The sequence below is a fragment of the Caenorhabditis elegans genome, chromosome IV, assembly GCF_000002985.6.
Source record: "Caenorhabditis elegans chromosome IV".
NCBI classification, from domain to species: Eukaryota; Metazoa; Nematoda; class Chromadorea; order Rhabditida; family Rhabditidae; genus Caenorhabditis; species Caenorhabditis elegans.
Genome location: NC_003282.8, coordinates 6,017,840 through 6,041,311, shown reverse-complemented (window position 1 = coordinate 6,041,311; position 23,472 = coordinate 6,017,840). Strand labels below are relative to the sequence as shown.

General features: G+C 31.1%; 3 protein-coding genes and 64 non-coding genes across 86 annotated transcripts in view; 30 read left to right on the top strand and 37 right to left on the bottom strand.

Moving 5' to 3' along the window:
- Positions 1 to 336, bottom strand: part of kcc-2 (K+/Cl-Cotransporter) — a gene marked incomplete at both ends in the record, with an annotated part of 33,532 nt that extends 33,196 nt beyond the window's left edge. The window contains one exon of the mRNA NM_001268352.3: positions 264 to 336. Within this exon, the coding sequence (NP_001255281.1) occupies positions 264 to 336 (73 nt within the window). The remainder of the gene's footprint in view (positions 1 to 263) is intronic.
- Positions 163 to 183, bottom strand: 21ur-6758. Its single transcript, NR_055172.1, has one exon.
- 21ur-13777 lies at positions 164 to 184 on the bottom strand. Its single transcript, NR_055171.1, has one exon.
- A 579-nt stretch (positions 337 to 915) lies between the features above and the next one.
- Positions 916 to 936, bottom strand: 21ur-13003. Its single transcript, NR_055170.1, has one exon.
- On the bottom strand, positions 917 to 937 carry 21ur-8814. Its single transcript, NR_055169.1, has one exon.
- Positions 938 to 1,093: 156 nt separating this feature from the next.
- 21ur-13089 lies at positions 1,094 to 1,114 on the top strand. The gene has a single exon (NR_055168.1).
- 21ur-5775 lies at positions 1,098 to 1,118 on the top strand. Its single transcript, NR_055167.1, has one exon.
- A 182-nt stretch (positions 1,119 to 1,300) lies between these two features.
- Positions 1,301 to 1,321, top strand: 21ur-6190. The gene has a single exon (NR_055166.1).
- Positions 1,322 to 2,199: 878 nt separating this feature from the next.
- 21ur-4430 lies at positions 2,200 to 2,220 on the bottom strand. The gene has a single exon (NR_055165.1).
- Positions 2,221 to 2,693: 473 nt separating this feature from the next.
- 21ur-8165 lies at positions 2,694 to 2,714 on the bottom strand. Its single transcript, NR_055164.1, has one exon.
- Positions 2,715 to 4,177: 1,463 nt separating this feature from the next.
- On the bottom strand, positions 4,178 to 4,198 carry 21ur-8133. The gene has a single exon (NR_055163.1).
- A 289-nt stretch (positions 4,199 to 4,487) lies between these two features.
- On the bottom strand, positions 4,488 to 4,508 carry 21ur-8172. The gene has a single exon (NR_055162.1).
- Positions 4,509 to 4,717: 209 nt separating this feature from the next.
- 21ur-5839 lies at positions 4,718 to 4,738 on the bottom strand. Its single transcript, NR_055161.1, has one exon.
- Positions 4,739 to 4,994: 256 nt separating this feature from the next.
- 21ur-11042 lies at positions 4,995 to 5,015 on the bottom strand. The gene has a single exon (NR_055160.1).
- On the bottom strand, positions 4,996 to 5,016 carry 21ur-11960. Its single transcript, NR_055159.1, has one exon.
- A 93-nt stretch (positions 5,017 to 5,109) lies between these two features.
- On the bottom strand, positions 5,110 to 5,130 carry 21ur-12074. The gene has a single exon (NR_055158.1).
- A 534-nt stretch (positions 5,131 to 5,664) lies between these two features.
- Positions 5,665 to 5,685, bottom strand: 21ur-5365. Its single transcript, NR_055157.1, has one exon.
- Positions 5,666 to 5,686, bottom strand: 21ur-12012. The gene has a single exon (NR_055156.1).
- Positions 5,687 to 6,013: 327 nt separating this feature from the next.
- On the top strand, positions 6,014 to 6,086 carry C46G7.107. Its single transcript, NR_055155.1, has one exon. It is a non-coding gene; the product is annotated as an Unclassified non-coding RNA C46G7.107 (non-coding RNA).
- A 633-nt stretch (positions 6,087 to 6,719) lies between these two features.
- 21ur-6086 lies at positions 6,720 to 6,740 on the top strand. Its single transcript, NR_055154.1, has one exon.
- A 434-nt stretch (positions 6,741 to 7,174) lies between these two features.
- On the top strand, positions 7,175 to 7,195 carry 21ur-6551. The gene has a single exon (NR_055153.1).
- A 477-nt stretch (positions 7,196 to 7,672) lies between these two features.
- Positions 7,673 to 21,640, top strand: pqn-22 (the record flags this gene model as incomplete). Of its 20 annotated transcripts, NM_068506.3 has the most annotated exons (21): positions 7,673 to 7,855; positions 9,693 to 9,817; positions 10,227 to 10,338; positions 10,611 to 11,231; positions 11,874 to 12,155; positions 12,204 to 12,341; positions 13,788 to 13,898; positions 14,149 to 14,238; positions 14,632 to 14,736; positions 14,903 to 14,984; positions 16,525 to 16,862; positions 17,461 to 17,517; positions 17,727 to 17,858; positions 17,901 to 17,975; positions 18,023 to 18,085; positions 18,259 to 18,372; positions 19,027 to 19,107; positions 19,155 to 19,328; positions 19,564 to 19,722; positions 20,123 to 20,368; positions 21,125 to 21,620. In NM_068506.3, 21 exons carry the CDS (start codon positions 7,673 to 7,675, stop codon positions 21,332 to 21,334), a joined length of 3,498 nt encoding a protein of 1,165 aa, NP_500907.2. The 20 variants fall into 20 exon arrangements, with proteins under 20 accessions (NP_500907.2, NP_001293807.1, NP_001293804.1 ...); NM_001306878.3 differs by lacking the exon at positions 12,204 to 12,341 and having other exon boundaries at positions 21,125 to 21,334; NM_001306875.3 differs by lacking the exon at positions 17,461 to 17,517 and having other exon boundaries at positions 21,125 to 21,334.
- 21ur-4731 lies at positions 8,120 to 8,140 on the top strand. Its single transcript, NR_055152.1, has one exon.
- Positions 8,121 to 8,141, top strand: 21ur-5132. The gene has a single exon (NR_055151.1).
- 21ur-3983 lies at positions 8,124 to 8,144 on the top strand. Its single transcript, NR_055150.1, has one exon.
- Positions 8,341 to 8,361, bottom strand: 21ur-6798. Its single transcript, NR_055149.1, has one exon.
- 21ur-2946 lies at positions 9,038 to 9,058 on the top strand. Its single transcript, NR_055148.1, has one exon.
- Positions 9,041 to 9,061, top strand: 21ur-14160. Its single transcript, NR_055147.1, has one exon.
- On the top strand, positions 9,448 to 9,468 carry 21ur-1165. Its single transcript, NR_055146.1, has one exon.
- Positions 9,661 to 9,681, top strand: 21ur-7300. The gene has a single exon (NR_055145.1).
- Positions 9,896 to 9,916, top strand: 21ur-2567. The gene has a single exon (NR_055144.1).
- On the top strand, positions 9,899 to 9,919 carry 21ur-12268. The gene has a single exon (NR_055143.1).
- Positions 10,537 to 10,557, top strand: 21ur-8094. The gene has a single exon (NR_055142.1).
- 21ur-13546 lies at positions 11,310 to 11,330 on the bottom strand. The gene has a single exon (NR_055141.1).
- On the bottom strand, positions 11,447 to 11,467 carry 21ur-12180. Its single transcript, NR_055140.1, has one exon.
- 21ur-4584 lies at positions 12,450 to 12,470 on the top strand. Its single transcript, NR_055139.1, has one exon.
- On the top strand, positions 12,743 to 12,763 carry 21ur-12775. The gene has a single exon (NR_055138.1).
- Positions 12,745 to 12,765, top strand: 21ur-9913. Its single transcript, NR_055137.1, has one exon.
- 21ur-5650 lies at positions 12,748 to 12,768 on the top strand. The gene has a single exon (NR_055136.1).
- 21ur-6929 lies at positions 13,015 to 13,035 on the top strand. Its single transcript, NR_055135.1, has one exon.
- Positions 13,299 to 13,319, top strand: 21ur-9014. The gene has a single exon (NR_055134.1).
- Positions 14,287 to 14,307, bottom strand: 21ur-4315. Its single transcript, NR_055133.1, has one exon.
- On the bottom strand, positions 14,487 to 14,705 carry C46G7.108. Its single transcript, NR_055131.1, has one exon. It is a non-coding gene; the product is annotated as an Unclassified non-coding RNA C46G7.108 (non-coding RNA).
- 21ur-11228 lies at positions 14,567 to 14,587 on the top strand. Its single transcript, NR_055132.1, has one exon.
- 21ur-9058 lies at positions 14,865 to 14,885 on the top strand. Its single transcript, NR_055130.1, has one exon.
- Positions 15,517 to 15,537, bottom strand: 21ur-14583. Its single transcript, NR_055129.1, has one exon.
- Positions 15,520 to 15,540, bottom strand: 21ur-3780. The gene has a single exon (NR_055128.1).
- Positions 15,805 to 15,825, bottom strand: 21ur-7205. Its single transcript, NR_055127.1, has one exon.
- On the bottom strand, positions 16,114 to 16,134 carry 21ur-13619. The gene has a single exon (NR_055126.1).
- Positions 17,334 to 17,354, bottom strand: 21ur-3768. Its single transcript, NR_055125.1, has one exon.
- On the bottom strand, positions 17,338 to 17,358 carry 21ur-751. The gene has a single exon (NR_055124.1).
- Positions 17,339 to 17,359, bottom strand: 21ur-12699. Its single transcript, NR_055123.1, has one exon.
- On the bottom strand, positions 17,936 to 17,956 carry 21ur-15298. The gene has a single exon (NR_055122.1).
- On the top strand, positions 18,726 to 18,746 carry 21ur-767. Its single transcript, NR_055121.1, has one exon.
- On the bottom strand, positions 18,926 to 18,946 carry 21ur-10822. The gene has a single exon (NR_055120.1).
- Positions 19,396 to 19,416, bottom strand: 21ur-6491. Its single transcript, NR_055119.1, has one exon.
- Positions 19,727 to 19,747, bottom strand: 21ur-3405. Its single transcript, NR_055118.1, has one exon.
- On the bottom strand, positions 19,730 to 19,750 carry 21ur-9195. Its single transcript, NR_055117.1, has one exon.
- On the top strand, positions 19,941 to 19,961 carry 21ur-12246. Its single transcript, NR_055116.1, has one exon.
- 21ur-12281 lies at positions 19,944 to 19,964 on the top strand. The gene has a single exon (NR_055115.1).
- On the bottom strand, positions 20,374 to 20,394 carry 21ur-6849. Its single transcript, NR_055114.1, has one exon.
- Positions 20,965 to 20,985, top strand: 21ur-4234. Its single transcript, NR_055113.1, has one exon.
- 21ur-9861 lies at positions 21,140 to 21,160 on the top strand. Its single transcript, NR_055112.1, has one exon.
- 21ur-6598 lies at positions 21,401 to 21,421 on the bottom strand. Its single transcript, NR_055111.1, has one exon.
- On the bottom strand, positions 21,603 to 23,309 carry C46G7.1 (Ribonuclease kappa). The gene is made up of 3 exons (NM_068504.8): positions 23,232 to 23,309; positions 22,895 to 23,010; positions 21,603 to 21,820 (listed from the first exon to the last, which is right to left on the bottom strand). Exons 1-3 carry the CDS (start codon positions 23,292 to 23,294, stop codon positions 21,718 to 21,720), a joined length of 282 nt encoding a protein of 93 aa, NP_500905.2. The 5' UTR covers positions 23,295 to 23,309; the 3' UTR covers positions 21,603 to 21,717.
- 21ur-10530 lies at positions 22,610 to 22,630 on the bottom strand. The gene has a single exon (NR_055110.1).
- On the bottom strand, positions 23,013 to 23,033 carry 21ur-12657. The gene has a single exon (NR_055109.1).
- Positions 23,310 to 23,472: the final 163 nt, after the last annotated feature.

Genomic DNA, 23,472 nt, shown 5'->3' with positions numbered 1-23,472 from the left:
AAAATTACAGAAAAATACGGTATTTCATACCGAGTTACAGAACAATTAAAGTTTTTGCTTCTAAATGTCTACTTGTTCTCGATACCTTTATTATGTATAGTTTAGTAAAAATGAACTTTAAAATTTTGAATTGAATTCATCAGAAATTTATTTTCTATCAACCAGCACCGAGAAATTCAAAAACAAGAACTTATACTCTTTCAGATTATATCAAACACTTGAAACACTGAATTTTTAAAGCAACGCTTGAAAATAAAACTAACCTATATCCAGAAGCCGAATCGCTTCGTTGTTTGGGTTGACGTATAAAAAAGTGTGTCGAGGTTCAGATGACATCTGAAAATTAAATTTTGAAAGATGAACTGGAGGAATAAAAATAAGAATGAATATTTTGAGTTGCTTCAAATTATGAAAAAATAAATATAGTTAAAAGTGTAATAAAATTATTGTTTTCTCGCCAGGCAAAAAAATGTATAGCACTTTTAAATTACTGCTAACTACATAATTTCTTTTAAAAAAACTACTGACAAAAAAACCCGAAAAATTCCATGAAAAAAGAAGAGACTAAGCATGTAGACACTACTAGTAAGTAGGTTTTTTTCTCTCAATAAACCAAAATTTTATTATCTCTCACTTTTCATTTTTATGTTTTTTTCCCATTTTTTAGGAGATCTTCTGTTCACCTAACTAATAGGAACAGGAAACACGAGAGCAACTGTTTCTCATAAGAAAACACAAATTATATTGAATTTTTGGATTAGGCAGAAAGAGAAAATAAATAAAATAATGTGGGCGGGGTTAAATAAAATGTCAAAATCAGATGAGATGATGGGAAAATGGGGAAAAATATGAAAAGAGATGAAGAAAATAAGTGCATTTTTAATAATTTTATTGGATTTTCCAAAATGATTGAAGGTTATGGATTTTGAGGTGAAATGCCAAAAAAGTAACGAAACAATCATATGTGAAGTTAGAAACAGAGATTTTTTTTTTGAATAATAAGATTAAGACATTTTTCAAAATAATTTTATTGTACTGTTTAAGCTAAGCTGTTTCATAGAAACGGTAAAATTACAGGGTATTTTCCAATAATTAATTCTACGATCGTATTGAGGTTGGCAATTTACGATAGCCAAAAGAGTAGGTGAATTTGAAAACTTTCATATTAACATTTTCTTTTTTTTTTGTTCATTACTGAATGAAATTCATCAAAATTCAGCCACTTCAAATACTCTTGATTAAAAAAATGTTTCCTGTTTCAACATGTTTTTATGATTAGAAGCTATTCTTAAACATCGTTCTCAAGCTTGCTCCAAAAATTTACATTTCTTCCATGTAGTTCGAGAGTTTCAAAAACCAACTTTGTTACAAGTTCAAGAATAGATTTAAGATTATCGCAAATAAAATACCATATTTCTTCTATTAATATGGCTGCAATACTATTTTTCGATGGTCTTCCCGCTTGCAATACTAATAGGGAGTGCAAGACTATTAGGGAGTGCAATACTAATTTTCAGAACATTTTCTGACTTTGAGCAGTTTTTTCCTGAAAAAGCTCGAATCATATGTAAAAATTCAAAAAATTTGATTTTCATATAAGTTCAAAAACTTCAATCTCGTAGAAATGATGTGAAAACTGTTGCAAAATAGGCAAAAAATTTTGTTGAAATCCTGAAATTAGCGAGACGGGTTTGCAATACAAAAAAGTTAACGCAAGACTATTAGAGAGTGCAAGACTAATAGGGAGTGCAATACTAATTTTCGGAAGGTCTCCGAGGGGCAATACTAATAGGGCGTGCAAGTCTAATAGGGAGGCCATATTAATAGAAGATATACGGTATTTGAAGAAATACTTTTGAAACAAAAAGTCCTGTTGGTGATTTTGGTAAGAATCAGAAAAAATCCGAACCTGTGTGAATAAAAAAATACATCTAAAAAGAAACAGGATATGAATAAATGTAGACAACGATAGAAATACCCATAAAACTGGAATGTAGATATTATTTCTCGCGGGAAAATTCGTGTTTCTCGTAACTAGGACGTTACTATGAATGTAAAGGCACAAATAAAAAGTATATAGTTTTAGGAAAAAAGAACCAAAATAGAAAGTGCGCAACGGTGTGACGGAATATGTTTTCTGTACGGTTTTTGATGGTATTTTAATGATAGAGATCATCGCAAAATAATATAGTTTCAGGGAACTCGATGTGCAAGTGGAAGTACATTTCAAAAACTAATGAAAAATTAATGTTTAACATAAAACTGTAGAATGCTATAAACTTCTGCAAATGAAAATTTAAAAGGGAATAAAAAAGATGGATTATATTAGCTATTAGTTAGATTTTAATCTGAAATTTTATAACATTTTCTCAATATTCAAAAAATGTCAAATTGAAAATCGTACTCCTCTCCGACAAATGTTTGCTTCGTCAAAACTGCAATGCAGCAGAGTCGGAGCTAATTTTTTCCAATCTTTAATTTCTATAAGCTAATTTCTATAAGCTTTAATTTCTATAGTTTTTTTGTAAAATAAAAGTTCCTCGCCACCTCGCGCAGATAATACAAAATTATACAAATAATAAAACAATTTAATGATTTCAAAGAATACATGAAAATTTAATATTGCACAATTCAAAGCAGCTTAACTTTTTATTCAGCAATTTTTATGAAGTTTAGAGTATCCATATTAAAAGTTGATAATAAAAGCCTCTGATTTTAACAAAATAATGTCAGAACTTTAAATTAACATACCGAAACAGTAATTTTTTATTCAAAAATCTTTTTGATTTTCCATCAAATTTTCTTGATCTTCAAAATTTTTAAATTTCAAAATGAAATTAAAAAGGTCACATAGATATACAATAACTGTAATACTATAGGATTTTTAAAACTTTTTTAGGCGTCAGTCATTTTTGGTGTGTTTTTTTGATTTTGCCTATTATTTCTGAACTTCCACTTATTTTAAAACGTAAACTACCGCAATTTTATTAGAATAATACATAAACGTCTGATTTAAACAGATTCAAAGCTATTTTTCCTAAAAGTCTGATGCAAAACACTGCTGTGTGCATATTTCCATTGAAAAACTGATAGTGAGATCAAATCATGTTTCCAAATAAATATTAATTCTCGCTTGAAATACAGAAATGGGATTGATATTGGATGGGTATGTTGAAAAATGTTCAAGTTAACTGAACACTTTGAAACAGTTGAAAATTTTTGAGCACAATTTCTTGAAAAGTCTGAAAAAGAACACAATAAATTGAGAAAATTAATCGATTCTCGAGTGCACATTTTGAGAACTCATAAGTTCGGTTTCATAGTTTTTGTAAATTTTCGAATACACCAATCGAATTCTGAATAAATTTATAGTGTTTTCACAAAATAAATTTATGAAATAAAAAATTAAATTGATCATGAAATGGGTTTAAAAAACCAATTTTGAGACAATTCCATCAATCATCTTCTACAATAGACCTCAAAAATTCATAATTCTACATTTGAAGCCACGCCCCCATCTTCCCGACTTCCTCGTATGTCCTCATATATTTTGTCACATTCAAAAATATCCACGAGACAACAGACAAAAAATTTGAGTGGGACGGCACAAGATATACTCGAAAAGAAAAAAAAACGATGACCCAATAAAAAATTGATGAAAGATGTGAAATGAGGAAACCATTGAGAGCCAGAAATTCATAAGCTCATCATGAAAACGAGAAAAGGAGGAGAAATTTCGAAAAATAATTACAGCTTTTCTTCTGGAGCAAAAGAGAAAGCAAGACGAGCAAAAATGGAAAAAGAGAGAGAGAAAAAGGTTACGTCACAAAGTGAAAAAAATGAAACAGAAGAAAATGAAGTAGCCTGAGGCGCCTAGATTAGTACGTTCCAATGAGTTAAAATTGACTCAAGTTTATAAACAAAAACTTCCTTTCCGCCCTTTTTCACACGGATTTCCTTGTCTCGAAGGCTTCTTTGAGATTTTTAACCCGTTTTCCTGTAAAGGGTTGAGATAATGTTTACTATATTAAAAAATGGGTTTTTTCAAGAAATTGGGATCATGAAAGAATTTCCAATAATGTAGTCTTTGAACAAATGTTTTTAAGAGAATTGAAAATATAGGCGTTTTGGTATTTATATAATAGTTTAAATTAAATCTTTAATTCAAAAATATGGAAGTATTTAAATCTAGTTGAACCAAAGTGAACGACGTTTGCCTGATTCATATCTGCAACGTGAAACCGAAGAAAATTTAAATTTAAAAAAAACTGGTTCAAATATTTGGAACATTGAAACAGTAGAATTTACCTTATATTACCGGTTTTCAGCCAGCAAAAACTCACGGAGTACCAATGTTTCCAACTGTTAAATGTAAAAATATGGGGGTTTTCAAGAGTTGTGATCTTGAAAGTTCCCTACCTTTCCGGAATATTTTTTCTGGAAAACTTTACCAATTAAAGTAGACGAATTTCGGTAAAATTTTGTAAACAATTCGCTATGTATTATAATATTAGTTACAAAATTTGGCCCATTCATATCAGTAATCTGAAACTGAAATTATTTTTAAAATAAATATTAAAAATTGAAAGCCCGATGCTTACAGCCATTTTAGAAGTTTTATAACCCAAAACACATTAAAAATAAACATATATTTTAATTCAAAATCAATGAAAAACTTTCCACTGATTGAAAAATATAGAAATTATTAATTGGGTTTTGAGTTTTGAAAGTTTCTAATTGTGACCTGAATTTCAAAAAGAATTTTAATCAAAAAGTTGAAACAAGTTAGATAAAGTTAGAACTTTTTATCACAATTTTAAAAAAAAAGTTTTATCTACAAATGATAGCCAAAAGAGCATACATTGCTTATTTAAAAGTTTATCAACAAAAGTTCTCAGTAATAAGAATCCGTTTTCGAGAAGTTGAAAGATTAATAAATTAAGTATTGTGGTATTTTTAGACTAATAAAAAGGTAAAAAGTAAGCTTTAATAATTTAAAAAAGCATCTTGTTAAATCAAGACAAAATTAATTCCAGAAACATATCTGCAACGTGAAACCGACTTTTTCCGTATTCAATAAGAAAGAAAATCACTAATTTTGTATTACCAGAGGAATTGAAAACCCTGAAACAAACTTTCAAAAAGTGACAATATTAAATAGGCAGCCTGAAACGGGAATTTTGTTTTAATATTAGAGTATTAATTTTGCACCTCTATCAGTTTTGCATCAAATTAGGTGTCCGAAAATTAGTTTTGCATGCTAATAGAGGAAATACGGTAAGCTTTAAATTGGGAAAAACGAAATTAATTGCCATTTTTTTTCCATAATTCTATCGACAAAGTTTTAGTGGAAACGTTTTTTTCTTTAAATTAAAACAAGTAAAATGAAGTTAGATAACTATAGGAACACTGACTGTCTTTTTTTCAAAAATTTAATTAAACCTAACAGTAGAGTTTTAAAATTGTTTTATTTAAAATGCCGATAAAGTGCCGATAAGTATTAATTTAGTTTTTTGGCAGTTTTTTGAGAAAAGTTTAATAATAAAAAATTGTTCATGAAAAGTAAACTTTTTGTCCTTGAGTTACTTATATCATAGTCTCATAATTTTTCAACATTCAAACTGGTATGAATTTTTTTTCTTACGAGATTTTGAACGAGAAGCTTGAACTCACAATCAATATCAATAATGTCAATTTTTTAGTTTTATGAAAGAACAACCATTGAAACAGTGAAACTATTTTGAAAAAATGTTTAATTTGATTTTTTGAATTGCTGTTGTCCGGATTAATACTTTTTCAGTCAACAACAATTTAAATTCAATATTCATTTCTGTCAATTTTTTGTCGAAATCCAAGCGTATAGTTTTTTTCCTTGTGCTGCACTACGTGACTTCAACACCGTCTCATTTTCCAGGATTTTGTGAATCTTCCGTGAGCTCGTAAATATCAATCGGGGGGTTTTGTGAGATATGAAAAATAGTGTGCAAGAAGGAGAGACGCAGAGAAAATGGACAGCGGTCAAGTTTTTTGTGGAAATGGGATACAACATTCTTCAGTGTAAATGAGTTGACAAGTGGCATGGAAGAAAAGAGCAAAGAAGAGTTCGTTTTTGAAGGAAGGAGAATTCCCTTGTTGTATAGATATCATTTTTTCATTTCGTGTTTCTATAAAATCTACAATCACATTTATCAGTTTCATTATTTGTATTTCGGAAACAAAAGTTGTAAAATGAATTTAGTTAGTGTAATCAATTGGTCATTTTTGCGATAAATGTTTTATAGAACTTCTGAAACAGTTTTCTTTTAGTTTCCCCATGCATGTTGTTTTTTTTTAACGGTTTGTTAACGTTCTAAATTTTCGAAATATTTTTTTCTTATTAGTTATCATTTTTTTAATATTAGGCAACAATATTTCTTCTATTAGCGCAGCTTCTTATAGTTTTGCACTGAGATTTTGCCAGACTAGTTCTTCTTATAAAACGGTTCAAAAAAATTCACAAAAACCTTATCAATAAATTTTATTACAATTCTTTCTTTTACCTCGTGGGCGTGGAAAACTGCACATTTCAAAATACCGGAAACAAGCTCAGAGCTCACTTTTTTGTACTATAAGAACTATAGAAATGTTAATGTATTCATAACTAGAAAAAGTTTTAAAACAATTTGCATTTTTCGTGTTTCAAATAAGTGTTATATAGCATTACACTTTTTCGATATGATTTGGAAAGTTCGAGATGAAATATATATACATATATATGATTTTTAAATTTCGTATGACTCCACAAACATTTATATATAATTCAAAAAAGTCGTTTCACTTAGTTGATAAAACTTTTTTGAGTTCCATCAATGGTTTCTACATTCCTCCAATTGTGATTTTCAAATAAAACAAACTCAAAGTAGTACAAAGACCTATCAAAATATGCTACCGTAACCTTCATTCTCACCGCGTGTGCCTTTGAGTGAAAGACCGGAAATTTATGTTACCTAAATAAAGAATTAAGCTCACTCTTGTGTTATTTGCAACACGGAGTATAATTTATGTTTTGGCATTCCAATATCATGTTGAGAAGAAATATAAGTTCATTTCATAAGTTCATAAGTTCATAAGTTCATAAGTTCATTTGTACGTTTCATATATCAATTATACAGGGTTACAAATTTCAAATAATGTTCGTGATTTAAATTTTAAAAAAATCATGTAACTGTACTATTTCTATAATTTGAGAATCTTGTTTCACTCTGTTATTAAAATCTCTTTAAAAAGTTATCATTCTCGGCATTTGGCTCTAGCTTCTTGCCCAAGTTTAGCCCAAAAAATATTAACTTGGATCAGAAGCTGGGTAAACTTGGGCAAAAGTTTGGCAAAAGTTTGGCAAAACTTGGATTCAAGCTTTACCAAAGTCTAACCCAAGTTTCACCCAACTCTTGCCAAGCTTTGGCCCAAGTTTGAAACGAAATAAGAAAATTTAGGGTCAAAGTTTGGCAAGAGTTGGGGGAAACTTGGGTTAGACTTTGGTAAAGCTTGAATCCAAGTTTTGCCAAACTTTTGCCTAACTTTTGCCCAAGTTTAGACAGCTTCTGATCCAAGTTAATATTTTTTGGGCTAAACTTGGGCAAGAAGTTAGAGCCAAATGACGAGTTGGTTCCAAGGATCTAAAATTTTCCAGATCATGACAGAAGTGTGTGGAGTGAATGTGCCACCGGCAATAGCTCCATTGTTTTCGTTACCTCAATCATCAATTGATGATATTCAAAATACTTCCCTAAATTCAATTCGAAGTAGCCATCCGTTCTCTTACACGAAACCAACACCTGGAGGACCAAAACTTCATAATCGGATCAAATGTCCAAGGGTCAGTATATTTCATTAAACACTCTGTATAAAAGTCAGAGTAAGCAGGAAAATCAACGGAACTTGATAGTTTCTTAACAATCCATACGAAAAATTAGAATCTCAAAAAAATCACTGGTATTGGTAGTTTACTTATTTGTCAAATACAAGAAACATCTTTAAAAGCATAGTTCTGTAAGCTTTCAAACAGATGCAGCAGCTAAGACTTTTACTTGGAACTGTTTCAGGTTTTCCTTAAAAGAAGAACATTTTGTATAAAAACAATTAATAAACGAACCTTGGTGATTGGTTTGGTTTGGTATGGTTTGATAGATGCCTATTCGTTTTAATATTTTTTGGTCTTATTTTTAATTTCCCTTATTGCTGCAAATTCCTTTTAGAAAGGTTTTGCATGGGCATCTTCCAACAAAATTCATTTGACGTCATCCTTCTCAGGAATAAATAAGTGCATTTCTGGAGGCCAAACAGAGAACTTTCAGTAATCACATCAAAAAGAATCATATTCAACAAGATATTCAAATTTAAATTCAATATACTATGTTGATGCTACAGTAAAAACTTTTATTGTTAAAATAAAAACAATTAAATTTGAAAAACCTGGATACTTTGTGATCCCCTAAACCCTGAATTATCGGTATTTTCGGTGTTTGAGGTTCCCCCGAACTCTTCTTTTTTCTTCTTCTCATCAATTAATACTTTCGGGGGGAGAAAGTTAGCATCTATCACTTATTTTTTCCCCAACCCTCAACCCGCCTCTCGTTGTCTTCTTGAAGCTTCAATGCGTTGCCTTCAAATATGTGTAAGACACAGCATGGAATCTTTTCTCAGCTCATCTCAAATTTATACACTATCTTGTAAAACAGAAGAATCCTGGCAGGCGCCGAAGGGATTTTGGCAGGAGCCCGACATTCGCAATGAGTTGATACGTTAACACTGAGCCTATCTGAGCCCACTCAAAAATTGAAAGTAGATGAAGAAGCTCTATTTTTTACTTTTTCCTTCTTCTCTTATCACTTAGGAAGCCTCTCTTCTGGGGAGGGTCAGAAAAAATCAACAAAGTTTGACCTGAAACACGAGTAGTTAAAATTTGTTTGAACTTTGAAGTTTTTGTTTTTTTTTGTTATTACAAATTTTCAATGTTTCATTGAAAATTTATATAAATTTTAGTAACACTTGCATTATTACTTGTCATTTTATCGAAGAAAATGCAATTTCTCGGTTTTGCCTGATTCTTCCCAACAAGGATTTTTGTTTATCTGAAACTTATTTCAAATTAAAAATACATCATTTACAAAATTTTAAGTTTTTATAGCTCTTCATTATTCAAATCCAGTGCAAAGAATAAAATTCGATTTGAAGAAAATAACCAAATTTGTTCATACTGATCTAATCATTTCCATTTTATCTAGTTTGAAATGATTAAGTAGTTCCTCATACAAAAATATAAGTTTTTAAAACAATTAGATTGTGTACTTCCCGCCAAGACAGTGAAAAAAAAACGAATTGAACTAGTTTAGTGAATTTTAAAATTGGAAACAATAATTGCTGTTTCAAATAACACATATATTTTTGAAATTGCAATGCTATTTCATTAAGTGGTTAACTTGTTCTTCTAGCAAAATTTTTTCAGATCTGTTCATACACTTTTAAGTATAATTTTGAGTTTTTAAACAGATTTTAATTGCCCACTTGCAGTTTTCGACAAGTAAATCCAAGTTTCATTGTTTTCAGTAAATTTAAAAATTGGAAATAGTTCATATTGTTTCAAGTACTCTATATATATATGTTCACATTTTTATTAATACTCTTCGCATCTACTAATTATTTCCAATTTTCAGGTAGTTCCACGTTCATTCTGGTTATCGTTTGAAGAGGACGAGGAGCTCGACGTCCCATTACTTGAACCGGAAATGCCACAAACTGTACATCTTCAGTACAACTCGCCAATGGGATTGTATTCCAAGTTAGTACTGTTTTTTGTGTTAAATTTTATCATGTTTCATCTTGTCTATTTAAAAATTGAGATTTGGTTTTTACTAATACTGATTCCATTTGATTGAAAATACTTAAATTTAGAGCTGATGCCATACGATTATTTAAAAAAATTTTAAAGATATAATTTTTGAATACTGCCATTTTTAACAATCAGCAAAAAACTTAGAAAAAGGATAAATCCCAAAATGTGTTGCACAAAAACATTTATTTTCACTGAAAACCAAAAAATTTTTAAAAACTAAAAAAATTAAATGACACCTCCGATTAATCTTCAGATAAATGTTTAAAAATTACATGGAACAGGATTTAAAAAAAACATTATAAATTAGTTGAAATTTTTCGAATTTTTTAAATTTTACTGACACGCACTGTTTCAGGGAGGCCGCAGTCGAACAGTTCCAACAACAAATTGGAGAAACCCCAAATGACTTGCCTGCTCAGGAAAAACACTTTGATCCCTCCAAAAGTGCAACTTTGAAGTACTTGAAGGTTTGATTTTTTTTTAAATTTAAAAGTTATTTAAATTAGATAGTTCTGTGAATTATAAAATTTGTAAATGAAGAAAATTGAATCAAAAATTCGTAGAAATATATTCTTCTCAAAAATAAAATAAAATAAAAAAATTTCGGGAAAATGTTTACCGTTTCACTATGCCTACTTCCAAGTTTTTTTTCGGTGACAATTGATATCTAGTATATTAAGAGATTATGTTATTATTATTGTTAGTATTATATGCTATGCACCAAACAGACAAATTTCAGGAAGGCGAACGAGAAAACTTTGGCGAAAACTTTTTCGAAAAAGTGGCTCAAGCCGAGGCTCCACGAGTCCCATATCAATCGGAGCCAAATTGGGCACGCACTGCAAGAGAGAAAAGCGAACGAGCACGAAGCAAGACTCCAGCTGATCCACACACAGCTTATCGTCCAGCAAGTTCACCTGCACCAGCCAATCATCCAGTACATGCTGAAAATGCTCGTGAGCACGCTGAAAAAAGCAAAGTATTCACACATAATATAAATGAACCATTTGGAAGATCTTATTGGGAAGCAAGTAATACTGTTCCAAGATATGGTAGAAGCCATTCTGTTGGACGTGAACTTTATAATAGAGGCTATGAATTAGGAGGAATGGATTATACTGGTGGAATCCACGTGGATCATGGAACTGATTATCAATATTATGAAGAACCGGCTAGAAAACCACAGACACCAAAACTACCACCTGGCTATGAATTGGGAGGTACTGATTTCTATAAAGGACACGTTCCTGGTGATGCAAACTATCGTGGACACGGACCAGATCCACCAAGACTTCGTCCGAAGTATACTGCGGATTCTCATGATCCATGTAATGTTGCTATAGCACCGAATTTGGAAGGGGTGAGTAAGGAAATTTGTAATTCCAAAAAGAATTTTCATCAATCACAGTTTCACATAGGGTTTTATCAACAAAAAATATGATTTTAAAATCCGAGCTAGCGATTTTTGATGTAAAATATTTTTTTTTGTTGCTTTTTTGAAGCAATGTGTTTTTTTTCAAGTTAAGACTCATCTTCCATTTAAAATTTAACGTGATCTCTGCAATGAATAAATCAGTTATGCATTTTGACTAACATTGCACCATAGTGCGAACAAGGATTAGAAAATTGTAATAGTGAAACAGCAATTTTTTAAAACAATGTTGTCTGTATTGTTTGAATTTGGGGGTCTTCTACTATTTCCGAAAATATAAAAATGTTTTTTTACTTTAAAGTGATCACTTTTCAAAAAAAAATTTTTTTTGGAAGTTTCTCTTTTTTTTACCTTATTTTTGTATTTTTAGGCTCAGGAAATAAAAATTCTAAGCCTATGTAACTAGTAAAAATCCATATCACGCTTAATTTAAATAAAGAAACTATTTAATATTTAACTTGTGAGGGCATGAAATCCAGAAGTATCAAAATTTCTTAATTGTTAAGATTGTCGAATAAAAAGGAAAAATTAACCTGTTTTTGAATTAGAATATAATTTTTAAAAATTCAGGTTGACGCAAATTTACTCGTCGGTGATACCCTCTCAAATCAAAAGATCCGTCATGAAGTCCGTCACATTGACCAAACGAAATTCGGAACATCATTTGGACCAACTAAAGGATTCAGTTATGATCATCACACTGTTCCAAGATATGTTGAACCACCAAAGCCAGTTGTCTACTCTTTGTCTGCCAATAAATCATTGGCTCGTTCTGCATCAGTTCCACGTTCATCTGCTCCACCTGAGCAACGAGATGTTTGGAATATTCAACAATCGGAAGTTGATAAGGAGGTTAGTTATCTTCCAATACTTTTTTTTGTCTAAAAGAAAAGTGAAAAGGTGAACATTCGAACACTTCTGACCGACGAGGCTCTTCGAGCACCAAAACGAGAGCAGTCACCGTATTGGGCGGGTCATTCTGAACAGAAACATGAAGCATGGAGAGGAAGAACTGATCCAAGACTTCAAAGATATGAGGTGCCGCATTGATAGTGCTAGTAGATTCTAACATTAGAGAACATGTGTTGATGATTTTTTAACTGTTTTATGAATGGCATAACTTTCTGACTGATCTGATCCCATAGTAATCTTGTTCTGAAGCAAAATAATTTTTTCGTTCAAATACACTACAAAAGTCAACAAAAATCTGCAATGACAGCAATTTTAAAACTTTCAAACAAATTTAACAGAATGTAAAAGACTTATCGGTTTTTACCTAGAAAAAAAGTGTCATATTCTATAACTTTTTGACTACTTTTCCAGATGTTCGTGTCATGAATCAAAATGACGAAAAAACCATTTAAAGAGAATAAAAGATAGTTTTCAAAAAATTAACAGTTTTAAATACTTCACAAATATCAAAAATTATTATATGTATTTTATTGAGAAATATAGGAACTTTTTCTCTGGTGGTTTCAAATAATAATGGCAAAAAAGCTTAATTTCGAACAAGAGGTTTTTCTAAAATTCAGAAATTTTAACTCCTTTACAAAAATCAATAAAAACCTAAAAAACCTAAATGAAAAGTAAATTAAGACGTGTTTGACAGACGTTAATGCATTCTTCAACTTTAAAATTTACTAGAAAAATGTTGTTTTTTAGAACTGTTTCACGAATTGCACAAATTCCTGAATGCTTTTTGCCAAATGTTCTGATTTCATTCCTGGTGTTGTTTTCTATGCTCGCATTGGTAAAAACAGTATATATCATTCAAAGTGACTAGAGTATATTTTTATAAAAATAATGCATCTTAAAATATTTCACAAAACTTTAAAAGTTTTAGATTTTGATGGAATGCTTGAATAACCCCTAAATACGTTTGTCAGACAGCAGTACAATTTTTCTTTTTAATATTTGACTTAAAATATCGTCATGGTTTTTCTAACGGTTTCATGATGGGTTTTAATTTTTCTCATTACTTGATGATTACTTGATGATTACTTGAAGTAAGATTCAGAGTATTAAAAAGAAATATTGCTAAAAAAAAATAAAAATAAGCCATTTTGTCGAGCTCAGAAAATTTTCCTTTATATCATTCATTCACGTCTTCAAGGCAAACATATAATGGAACGCATATACAAATTATCACAGGGAAAAATTGGTGGATGATAAAATGACCAAAAGATAGCTCAAGATATCCTGCGATATCTTGAGCTACCTTTTGGTGTTAAAACATGAAGTTTTTGACGTACAAGTACAAGTTATTTCATAGTTAATCCCTTTTAAACCTCCTGGGAAGGTTTAATATTTCTAATCAATCTACACACTAATAATCTCATCAATAACTATCATAACAGTACCTAGCCGAATAAAATCTTGATGTTTCTTTTAAAATCCTTTAAAAATTTAGTTCCTCACACATTATCTGATTTTCTTTCAAAACATTTTTAGGTTTACAACAAAAATTCCAATTCACATTTCCAGACCTACATCACTGAGCCAAATTGGCGCCGAAATGTGGATCAACGTCGTCTTGCGTGGGAACGACGTGCTTTTGAAACCGAGCAACATTTGAGCCGCCCGTATTCTGAAAAGGTTCGTCATTGAGTTGCGAAATTTTGTTCCAAAAAAAATCTGGAAAATGGCGAGATTGGGGGGGGGGGGGGGGGGTTGGGGAAACATTGAAAAGATTAGAAAAAATCAGCGAAAAAAACGAGGAAGAGATAGAGATGATAAGCGATGGTGAGTGTGCTTTGGAAATTTCTTCAGCACGAAAAAAAACGTGTAGAAATATCAGATGAACACGACGAGACGCAGATAAAAACAAGAAAAATGAAAGTTTTAGGTGGCGCCTGGCGTGCCTCCGGCCTGGCATGCAGAGGCACAACACAAGCATCAGCAGTGGCAGCAGCAGGCGGATAATATGAACACTCAAGTGAGTTTATTTGAGACTTTTTTAAAAATTTTATACTTTATTGAATGGGTAAACGAGACAACATCCTATTGAAAAAAATGTATTCAGGTTTCTTTCATATAAACTTGAAACAGTACTTTTTGGAATATTTTTTTCCAGATTTTTGTTTGATTGTTTTTGTAATACAGCTAAAATTCTTCATACTTCCATCGCATTTTACTTACCAATTAAAAGCTATAAAGTTTTGATATTGAAATTCTCACATGTTCTGAAATTTTAATAAAGAAATCAGATTAAAACGTACGATTCAAGTTGTAGTCTTAAACTTGAGTGCCACACATTTTTCATTACGATACCAGCAAATGCGTTTTTAAAAGTTTTGCATTTATACACTACCTAACCTATTTTTTGCAGAACTACACCTACTCAACAACTGGATACCAGCCATCCCAACCATCGGGTGGTCAACAATCATACAATGAGACCAGACAATACTCATCCAATGCTACTTCCAATTATGTAAGTGAATAAATTAAATTAAATGTAAGTAGACACGAAATAATAAAAATTTGAAGCTTAAATGTTTTTCATATAAATTCCCTGTTTTAGGAACTCATCTTAAATGGTTTAGAAGCCTAGTCTAGATTACCCTGTTCAAGTAAAATGGTCGAAAAGTAATTTCCAGCCATCACAAACTCAACAATATCAGCAACAACAACATCAATATCAATCGGATCATTCGAATGCTCAACGTCTCTTGAACTCTGGTAAGTTCTCCCGCAGAAAATGCTTGACAGCTGTTCTTTTGCCCACGCAAAACATCAAAAAAAAGTGAACAGAAACAAGATGATAGACAATTCAATAATCCATCTTCTGCAAAAAAGCCGGAACAATATTTTGATGCTGCAGAGAAATGTGAAATGATCTGACATGCTTGTGTTCCAAATTTTCTACCAGATGCTCGCGTTTATAAATACCAGAAAGCTGGAAATTGAAAACTCCAAAATATTTCAAAAACGTGATTTTGAATTCCAAACAAAGAATGGAATATTTTCGGGAAAATATAAAAATTAGAAATCATGATTGCGAAGCTGTAGGATAGTTTTTTTGTTATTTCGTGGAATTTTTTTAAAATATTTGAGTTTCGCGCCAAGTTTAAGTGTCACAGCAATTGTCTTGTAACAAAAAATAGACAACAAATGGTTGAAAAAATACCAACAAAAATCCCAACATTTGTTAATTTATAGATGTTCTTAAATTGAAAAATTCTCGGGTAAAGTTTTTAATTTCGATCACACTTTTTTGTGACTCTGTTGTAACCATTGTTTTTCAAAAAATATGAATATTTAAATCAACATTGTGAAACTGTAAGACGATAGTATAAATCTTATCAAAAATTGAATTTCTGGATTTTCCGCCAAATTCAGGTTTCACAACAGTGGCCTTACAGGAAAACGTCAACGAAATTGGTTGCAAAAAACCCAAAAAACCAGAACCTAGACTTTTAAAAAACTTTCAAAATCTAAACATGAGCACTGCTGGATTTTTCAATAACTATCTTTTTGATTGTTGAATAAAAAAATTTTGCGATAAAAATTTACAACCTATTGTTGAAGAAATACGTAACACTACAAATCCAAACTGTGAAACTGTAAGAGAATTTTATGAGAATAACTTTAATTTCGCGGAATTTTTGAATTTTAAAATTTCCCACTGAGGTCACACCTCACAGCAGAAGCCTCCCAGTAAAACAACAAAAAATGGTTGCAATAATCTCAAAAAGTATAAGCCAACATTTCATAGCAACTTGGTTTTTTGAAATCAAAAATTATTTTTTGAATGAAAACAATTTTTTGAATTTTAAACAAAGTGGTTTTTCCAAACGGAATGTCTCAACTACTGTTGAAAACATATTAACATATTTATTAACATATTAACGTGTAAATCAGCATTGTGAAACTGTACAAGAAATTTAAATTTTTTCGTAACTTTTTTCGAAAATTGAGATTTCCGCAAAGTCAGGTCCCACAACAGTGTCCTCGCATAAAAAATGGACAAAAAGTTATAACATAAATAGTAGCGCAAAAAAAACGCAAACCTAATTTATGTTACAGACAACATTGATTTCACATTATATGTGAAGAACCACAAATATATTCAAATATAAATCAGCATTGTGAAGCTGTACGAGAAAAGTTGTACATTTTTGTTTTCCTGAGAACTCAATTAATCTGAATATTTCTCTTGGTTGTCCTGTAGTACTTATAAACAAATTAAAAAGATTTTCTTTTATTATCTCTATTGCAGGTTACAACACGAACCAAGTAGACTATGTACTCGGTCACAAGGACAAGTACAACGAGGGACCACATTATCAACCACCAATTATTAATTCATCAGCTACTGCTGCAAACAATTCGTCATCCTCAACCCATCACTACAACTCTTCATCTCAAGCAATCCCACTTGGAGGACCAAATCAAGGACACTCTTCGTCCTCTTACACTACTGAGACAAGAGTTACTGGAGGAGGAACTGGAGCCCCAGTAAGCAACAACTACAGTAACCAGAACTATTCTTCATCTGCTTATAACTCCCAGTCTTCTCAACATCAGACAAAATCGATTCCTGTTCAGAATTATCAGGTAAGGTCTAGAAAAAAATGTTAGCGTCTGGGAAAGGGAGGAATAGTTTTTTTTTAAACTCGGATGCCAATCTAAAAGGTATACGTTATATTTTCCGCATAAGGAGAATAATACACACGCCTGCCTATGAAACAAGTGCAACGAAACGACCTGAACATACTTTTATGTTTTTATCACCATCAAATAATCTAGGAATGCAATAATCTAAGAACAAGAACTCTAGCGAAAAAAAGAAAAAAAATCGAGAAATGTTTTTGAGAATAAGAAAATCGACAAACAATAGAAAAATGTGAGGAAAGTTCAGATTGAAAAAAGGTTAATTTTTATAAATTAAAATTAATGTAAAACGTCTTGCAAAAAATTGGTTTGAATGTGCGTTGAAAATTTTCTAGTACTTTTCAAACGAACTGTTTTGCGCGAGAAGCAAGAATCAAAAATGCGAGCTATTTTTTAAAATTTGTGAAAGTTCAATCACCTACTTTCAAACTACACCAAACAATTCGAGAATAGAGAACAAATTATGAAAACCATAAGAAACAAGAGATATTTTCAACTCGTGAACAAACCCAAAAATATGTTTTCTCTATAACATTTACAGATATCCTTCCCGCCACTTTCTGTTTCTACTCCAGCTTTTGGCACTTCATTTTTCGAGGTTCAATTGTTAGATTAGAATCTATATAGTTATCCAAAATAAAACCAAATTTACATGTTCTAGTAGCTACTAGGTGCGGTTTCAAGAAAAACTATAGATCCTCAGTTTATAACAGCAAATAGTTTAGAAAATTATTCAGTTCATAACCAAAGCAATCTCCTCAGTTATCATAATCTTAACTACTAGCCTTCAAAACGCTAAGCCTTCAGAATTCTCAAAAATCTTTCCAAGAATCCAGTGAAAAGTTCCATCGTGATTTGGCTTCTCCACTTTCTAGAACTATTCCAGTTCAATCTGCCGGGCATTTTTCTGAAGTTTCTAAATATTTCAATTCGGAAGAGGTATTCGGAGTATTTAGTATCATAAAGAATTGAGTATTCTAGACAAATCATGAATCCCGTCAAGAGTCTCGGTGTCATAGTGAAGTTGCTGAAACTACTGAAACTTCAGAGAAAAAGGCTAGAGACTTAAAAAATGAATGAAAAAGTAGAAAATGACATTTCAGGAGGAGAACTATCAAGTTTCTCAACCAGCTATTCCATTGCCATCAGCTGATCAGGTTTATGAGGTGGTTACTGTAATCTACAAAATAATCAATCAATAATATTATAATCAACACAACAATCACCCCCAAACATCCCCTCAAACAAGCGACTTACATAATAAAATGAATCAATATTATAACCAATCTATCTCACATGTTAAAAAGGTTTTTTGTAACTTTAAAAATTAATACTTTAGAGCTCCAACTACAACAAGAGCTACTCAAGCCAAACTACCACTCAACACCAACCACAGCCAGTTGCTGCTAACAACAACTACTCGACTAGCTATCATACCGAGAGATCTTCTACGGTGAGTTTTAAATATATAGGCATGCCTTCCTACCTCGTGCCTTCATGGTTAATTTCTTGAATTAATTGGTGCAACAAATTTATTAAACTGTGAAAATAGGAAATGAGCGAGTCTATAGTGTGAAAGCGGCGGAGAACACGCCAAACTATTGGAAATAGACGGTAGGCACGTAATTAGGCGTAGGTAGGCATGCATAAGTTAGGCAGAAATGCTTGAAAATGTGTCTACTTAATATAGAAGCCGCATTTCAATGTAAAATAAAAGATTTTCAATCACAAAATCGGATTCGATTTTTTACAAATTTTACTGTTTCCGATTATATATTTTAAATTATAAAATGGGAAGTGTGTGATTCCTTTCATTTTTCCAGCTATTCTTAAAGAAGGATTATTATCAATGGGGAAGATACTAAAATTTGTAGTTCCGGTGCTCTAACTTATCAAAATAAAAACAAAGAAAAGTTTGTTGACAGGAGAATTTAATCGGTAAATCCGATCCAGAAAGTTATCACATTACATTTTAAATTATATGTAGTTATGTACATACAGAAGAAAATGGAAAGGGCACGTTTTAATATTTTTTGTTGTGCCAAACTCGTCTTATGTTAAACCTGAAACAGTCACAAACTTTCACAATAATATCTTAAAATTCCAGACAACTGCTCAACAACCACAAACAATTGCTCTTCCACCACCACAGAACAATTCAAGCCATACCGAGACTCACAGCTCCACTGTAAAATTCTTAATTTTCTGTAATCGAAACTTGTTTCAATACTTCAGGGGCCAATCATGATGCATTCTCCAGGAGGTCATTCAATGAAGAGCACTGAATTCTCATCAAGCCGCCATCACAAACAGGAGACTACAACAACTACAACAACAACTCCTCAGCCTCCAGTATTCCAAACTACAACCTATCCAACGACCAAAACTACTTCATACAATTATTCTTCGGTAGGAACATTTTTTATAGCACCGCTGATCAACTAAAACTGCAAATGCTGTTAATGTCCTATAAGCATCTGGAAGGGTTCAAGCGAACTGAAACTACAAATATTGAAAATCTTATATGCACATCTTGGAACAGTGATTAACTCTTTTAACAATACATTTTATATGCAATATTTCTTGTAGGTAGAAAGCAGTTTTCCACAATTTTTAAATCCCATTTCAAAGCCTCTTTCTTCAGAGCACCATCCCATCGCAGCCAGCCAAACCATCGTTCAACCAGGAAAGCTATACAACTCACACAGAGAGAAACAATTCTTCGCAAGGATTCCCACAACAAAGACTTCAACCATCCGGTGGATATTCTTACGAAAACTATTCCAGCAGCAGAAAGGAAGAGGTAGTTCTACAAATTTTAGATCCATTATTAGAATGATAACGCATTGCCCAAAAATGAAGAGTATGAAACATTATGTGTATTAGAAGTGTCAAAATGTCTGATTTTATCTACATAAAAAATGTGACGAGATTTTATTATTTAATTAAAAATAACATTTTTTCAGAAAGTAAAAATGTTTCTACAGTTATGTATAAATTTTAAAAAAACGTTGAACCAATGCTGAGAACAGGGGATTCTTTGAACTTGAATTTTGCCAATACACAGAAAATATATTATTATAGTAAGAAAATTTTTTTATGAAACCCCATTTAAATCAAGGTTATATTTGTTGATTTATTTTTAAAAAAAAACCTGTTTCATACATTAAAATGGCACTTTATCCAAAAAAAATCACTTTCAGAACCGCCGTGAAGAGACCTCCCGTCCAGTTTCTCAACTTTCTCAGTATTCGGAATCCCGTAACTATAAGAGAAATTACGAGGAGAAGACTGAAACTACAACAGTTCCATCTCTTGCACCAGCAACCAATGTCACCTATAAAGACTTATCAAATGCTCAATGTGTAGATGATGTTTTCAATAAGAAGACTGAAATGAATGAGTCTCTTCCAGTTGGATCCGTTTTCAATACTCATAATAATACTGAGGTGAGATAAAAAAATTTCTATCTCATTAAAAATTTTATTTTTCATTTGGTATTTATATTGGCATTGAAACAGTAATTTTTAGAAAAAAAAATATTAATGGGGGTTTTCAGTTTATTCATTTTTATTTGCACTAAAAAAGAAACCAGTTTGTTCCCGTACAACAAGATATACTCAATTTGAAAAAAAACTTACGTTTTGGAGTTTTTGAAAACTTGAATTATTCCTTCTAGGCTCTGAAATGCAAGTTTTGTTAAAATCAAAGCTCGTAAATCGCATTATAACTTTTTTGCAGTTTTTTTTAGAAGTAGATGCACTTTTAAATACGAATTAAAATTTTGAAACTTTTAAGTAACATCAGAACTATTTCGATATGCTTCCAGAACTTTTGCACACGGAATTCGCACTTTGGAGCAATTTTCATTGAAATCAATGAAAAATTTCTAATACACTTTTTATAGTGTTTAAAAGATATCAAAAGACTAGGAATTTATGTAACAAGAGTAAAAAACAAAATAACAAAAAGTACTGATTGTTTAAAAATAAAATTACTGTTTCATAGACTAGATACATAAGTATCATTGAAATAAAAAAGTATTAAATTCTTTATGTACTTTGGGATATAATTATTTTGTCAATGAAACGGTAATTTTAAATTGTTTTAATTGATATTTTTGTCTACCTATTTCAATTCCTATACACAAACATTTCAAACTGACCGACTTTACATTTTCTCTGAATAAATAAATACATTTTCAGGGAGGCTACCGTGATGCAAATGGACATGATGTATCTTACAAAAGAGAAACTCAAACATCAGCTGATCCAGGAAGAGAGACAGCTCTTCTAAAAGAGGAAGAGAAACGAGTTGTTGAAACTCCATTGGAGCCAGGAGTCATCTCTCGTCACGTCACTACCAAGTATTACAAGAAGAAAACTGTCACTGATACAACCACCACTACTGCCTAAAATACTTCCAATTTTTGTTATTTAATGGTAAAATATTCTACAAATTTGAAACATGATTTAGATTTTCTATTGTAAAGCTATGATCAACGAAAAAACAAACAACAATCGTAGATTTAGGTATTTTGAAACTGTGAATTTTATGAAATTTATGCAAAATATGATATTTGGCGATATGAAATGTAGATTTAGTATATCTTTTGTTTCTATTGAATTCTGGTATTTTTCAATTCTTTCTCTGTTTTATATTAATAAATTGATTTTTTTAACGATAAATTGTTTATCGATCTATAAATGTACAAAATAATTCTAAAAATGGGATATAAGACGTCAAAAACTGTAGGAAAAGGAAAAGACCGGATTGGGTGTATAAAATTTCACAGGATTTATCGTTTGACAAGGCAGCAGGCACGAAGTGAAAGAAGAACTGCAATTCCGATGTAAACTCCGCAGGCGATCCAGCAATTGTAGGCATTTTGTTGGTAGAGCCTGAAATTTTGGATTTGAATATGTTGACATTTTCCAGTCAAAGTTTCGTTTTTTATAATCGGTATTTATCTAGGCATTGAAACTGTAATTTAAGAAATTCTTCTGTGTTTGAGTTTTTTATTGGTTTATTCTTAAATCATTAGGAAAAAGTCTGCTTTTTCCCGGACTTCAACTAAAATTATTGTTTTCCGTTATTATATAGTGTTTTTAGAAATATTAAACAGTTATATTTTATTATAAAATCAAAAAAAAGAGCTAATTCAAAAAACTTTCAAAAAATCAATTCAAAACAAAACAATTGGGTACCTATTACATTTATGATCTGAGGTCTTTTGAGCATTTTCAAGCATCATATTTTCCATAATTGAAAACATTTTGTGTTTATGTGCAAAAAATTGAATTCATTGTTTAGGCGTAATTTGAAATTCAGTCACTTTTTTAGGTACCTTTTTCAATGTCAACCAATTTTTTTTTCTAATATTTTTCAATTATTATTAAGTAGTGCAACTGTTTCAGTGATTTGCACACATCAATGACTTGTTTTTTTTATCGCGGTTTTGCTTCAAGATTTCGTACATATAAAATTTACTGTTTTATAAAATTGACGAAACCTATATGTTAAATATTGGGCGGAAAATAACATTTAAATCAAGTACATACAACCTCAAATTTTGTATTCTAATGATTTTTTTATGATTTAAAATTTTCTAACGAAACATTTCGAATTGCGTTAGTAGAGTTCCTTGCCTTATTCAGAGTTTAACATACAAATATGCTACAATTGTTTGTGAACAAAACGGAAATTCAAACTGTAGAGCGGAATAAAAGCTTTAAACATCTAACATGTGAAAAAGTCAACAAAATGAGGTAAAATTTAAATATTTTGAGCTGGAAAATTGCATTAGCATCTCAACTATATTCTTTTAGGATTTTCAAGACTATTTGAATAGTTTTTTGAAAATTTTATGCTACAAATTTTTCTCTCAAAAAGTTGCTTGATATGTTCACCTTTTATGTATTTGTCTACGAACTTAATTTTTTTTTTTGAGCAAATATTTCCCGGCGCTAACTCACTTATTAAAATTTGTTGTCCTATCAGCCCATAGACTTTTCTCCATAGCTTTCGATTCTTTGGGAAGATCCTCAAATAATCCAACAGATTGATTGTAGAATAGTCCTCCGAGAATTGCCTGAAAATATTGAACATGAAAAGCATCGTTTCAAAATTCCAGTGAAATTTGTCTACATAGTGAAACAGGATTTTTTTTTGTTTTTGTTTTAATTTCCAATCTATTTTTTTCATTTTTGCAAAGACTTTTTTCGAATAGTTAGTTTGCCAAAGTTGTGCCAAAATTTATCAAAACTTAATAATTTGAGAAAACATATTGTAAGTTTTTTGTTATAAACTCACCATAAAAACGGTACCCCAGAGGGCTAAAAACAGGAAAATTCCTGTGCACATTGGACCGAACATGTTGCCGGCTTTTACCTGTAAATTGTATTGTTATTGAAAATGCTAAAAAAAAAAATTGGTAACAAAAAACAGTCAAAAATCCATTTTGCGCCAAAAATCAATGCTCTCGCTCGTTATGCTCAAAGAGCAGTGCACAGTCTTTGATTACTGGTTTGCTGATAAGATGGGTCTTGCAACG

Coding starts and splice junctions, on each gene's coding strand:
- C46G7.1 (NM_068504.8), bottom strand. CDS start 23,294: ATGTTCGGTCCAATGTGCACAGGAATTTTCCTGTTTTTAGCCCTCTGG. Junction 23,011..23,231: donor TCTGGGGTACCGTTTTTATG/GTGAGTTTATAA, acceptor CAATATTTTCAG/GCAATTCTCGGAGGACTATT. Junction 21,821..22,894: donor AGGACAACAAATTTTAATAA/GTGAGTTAGCGC, acceptor CCAAAATTTCAG/GCTCTACCAACAAAATGCCT.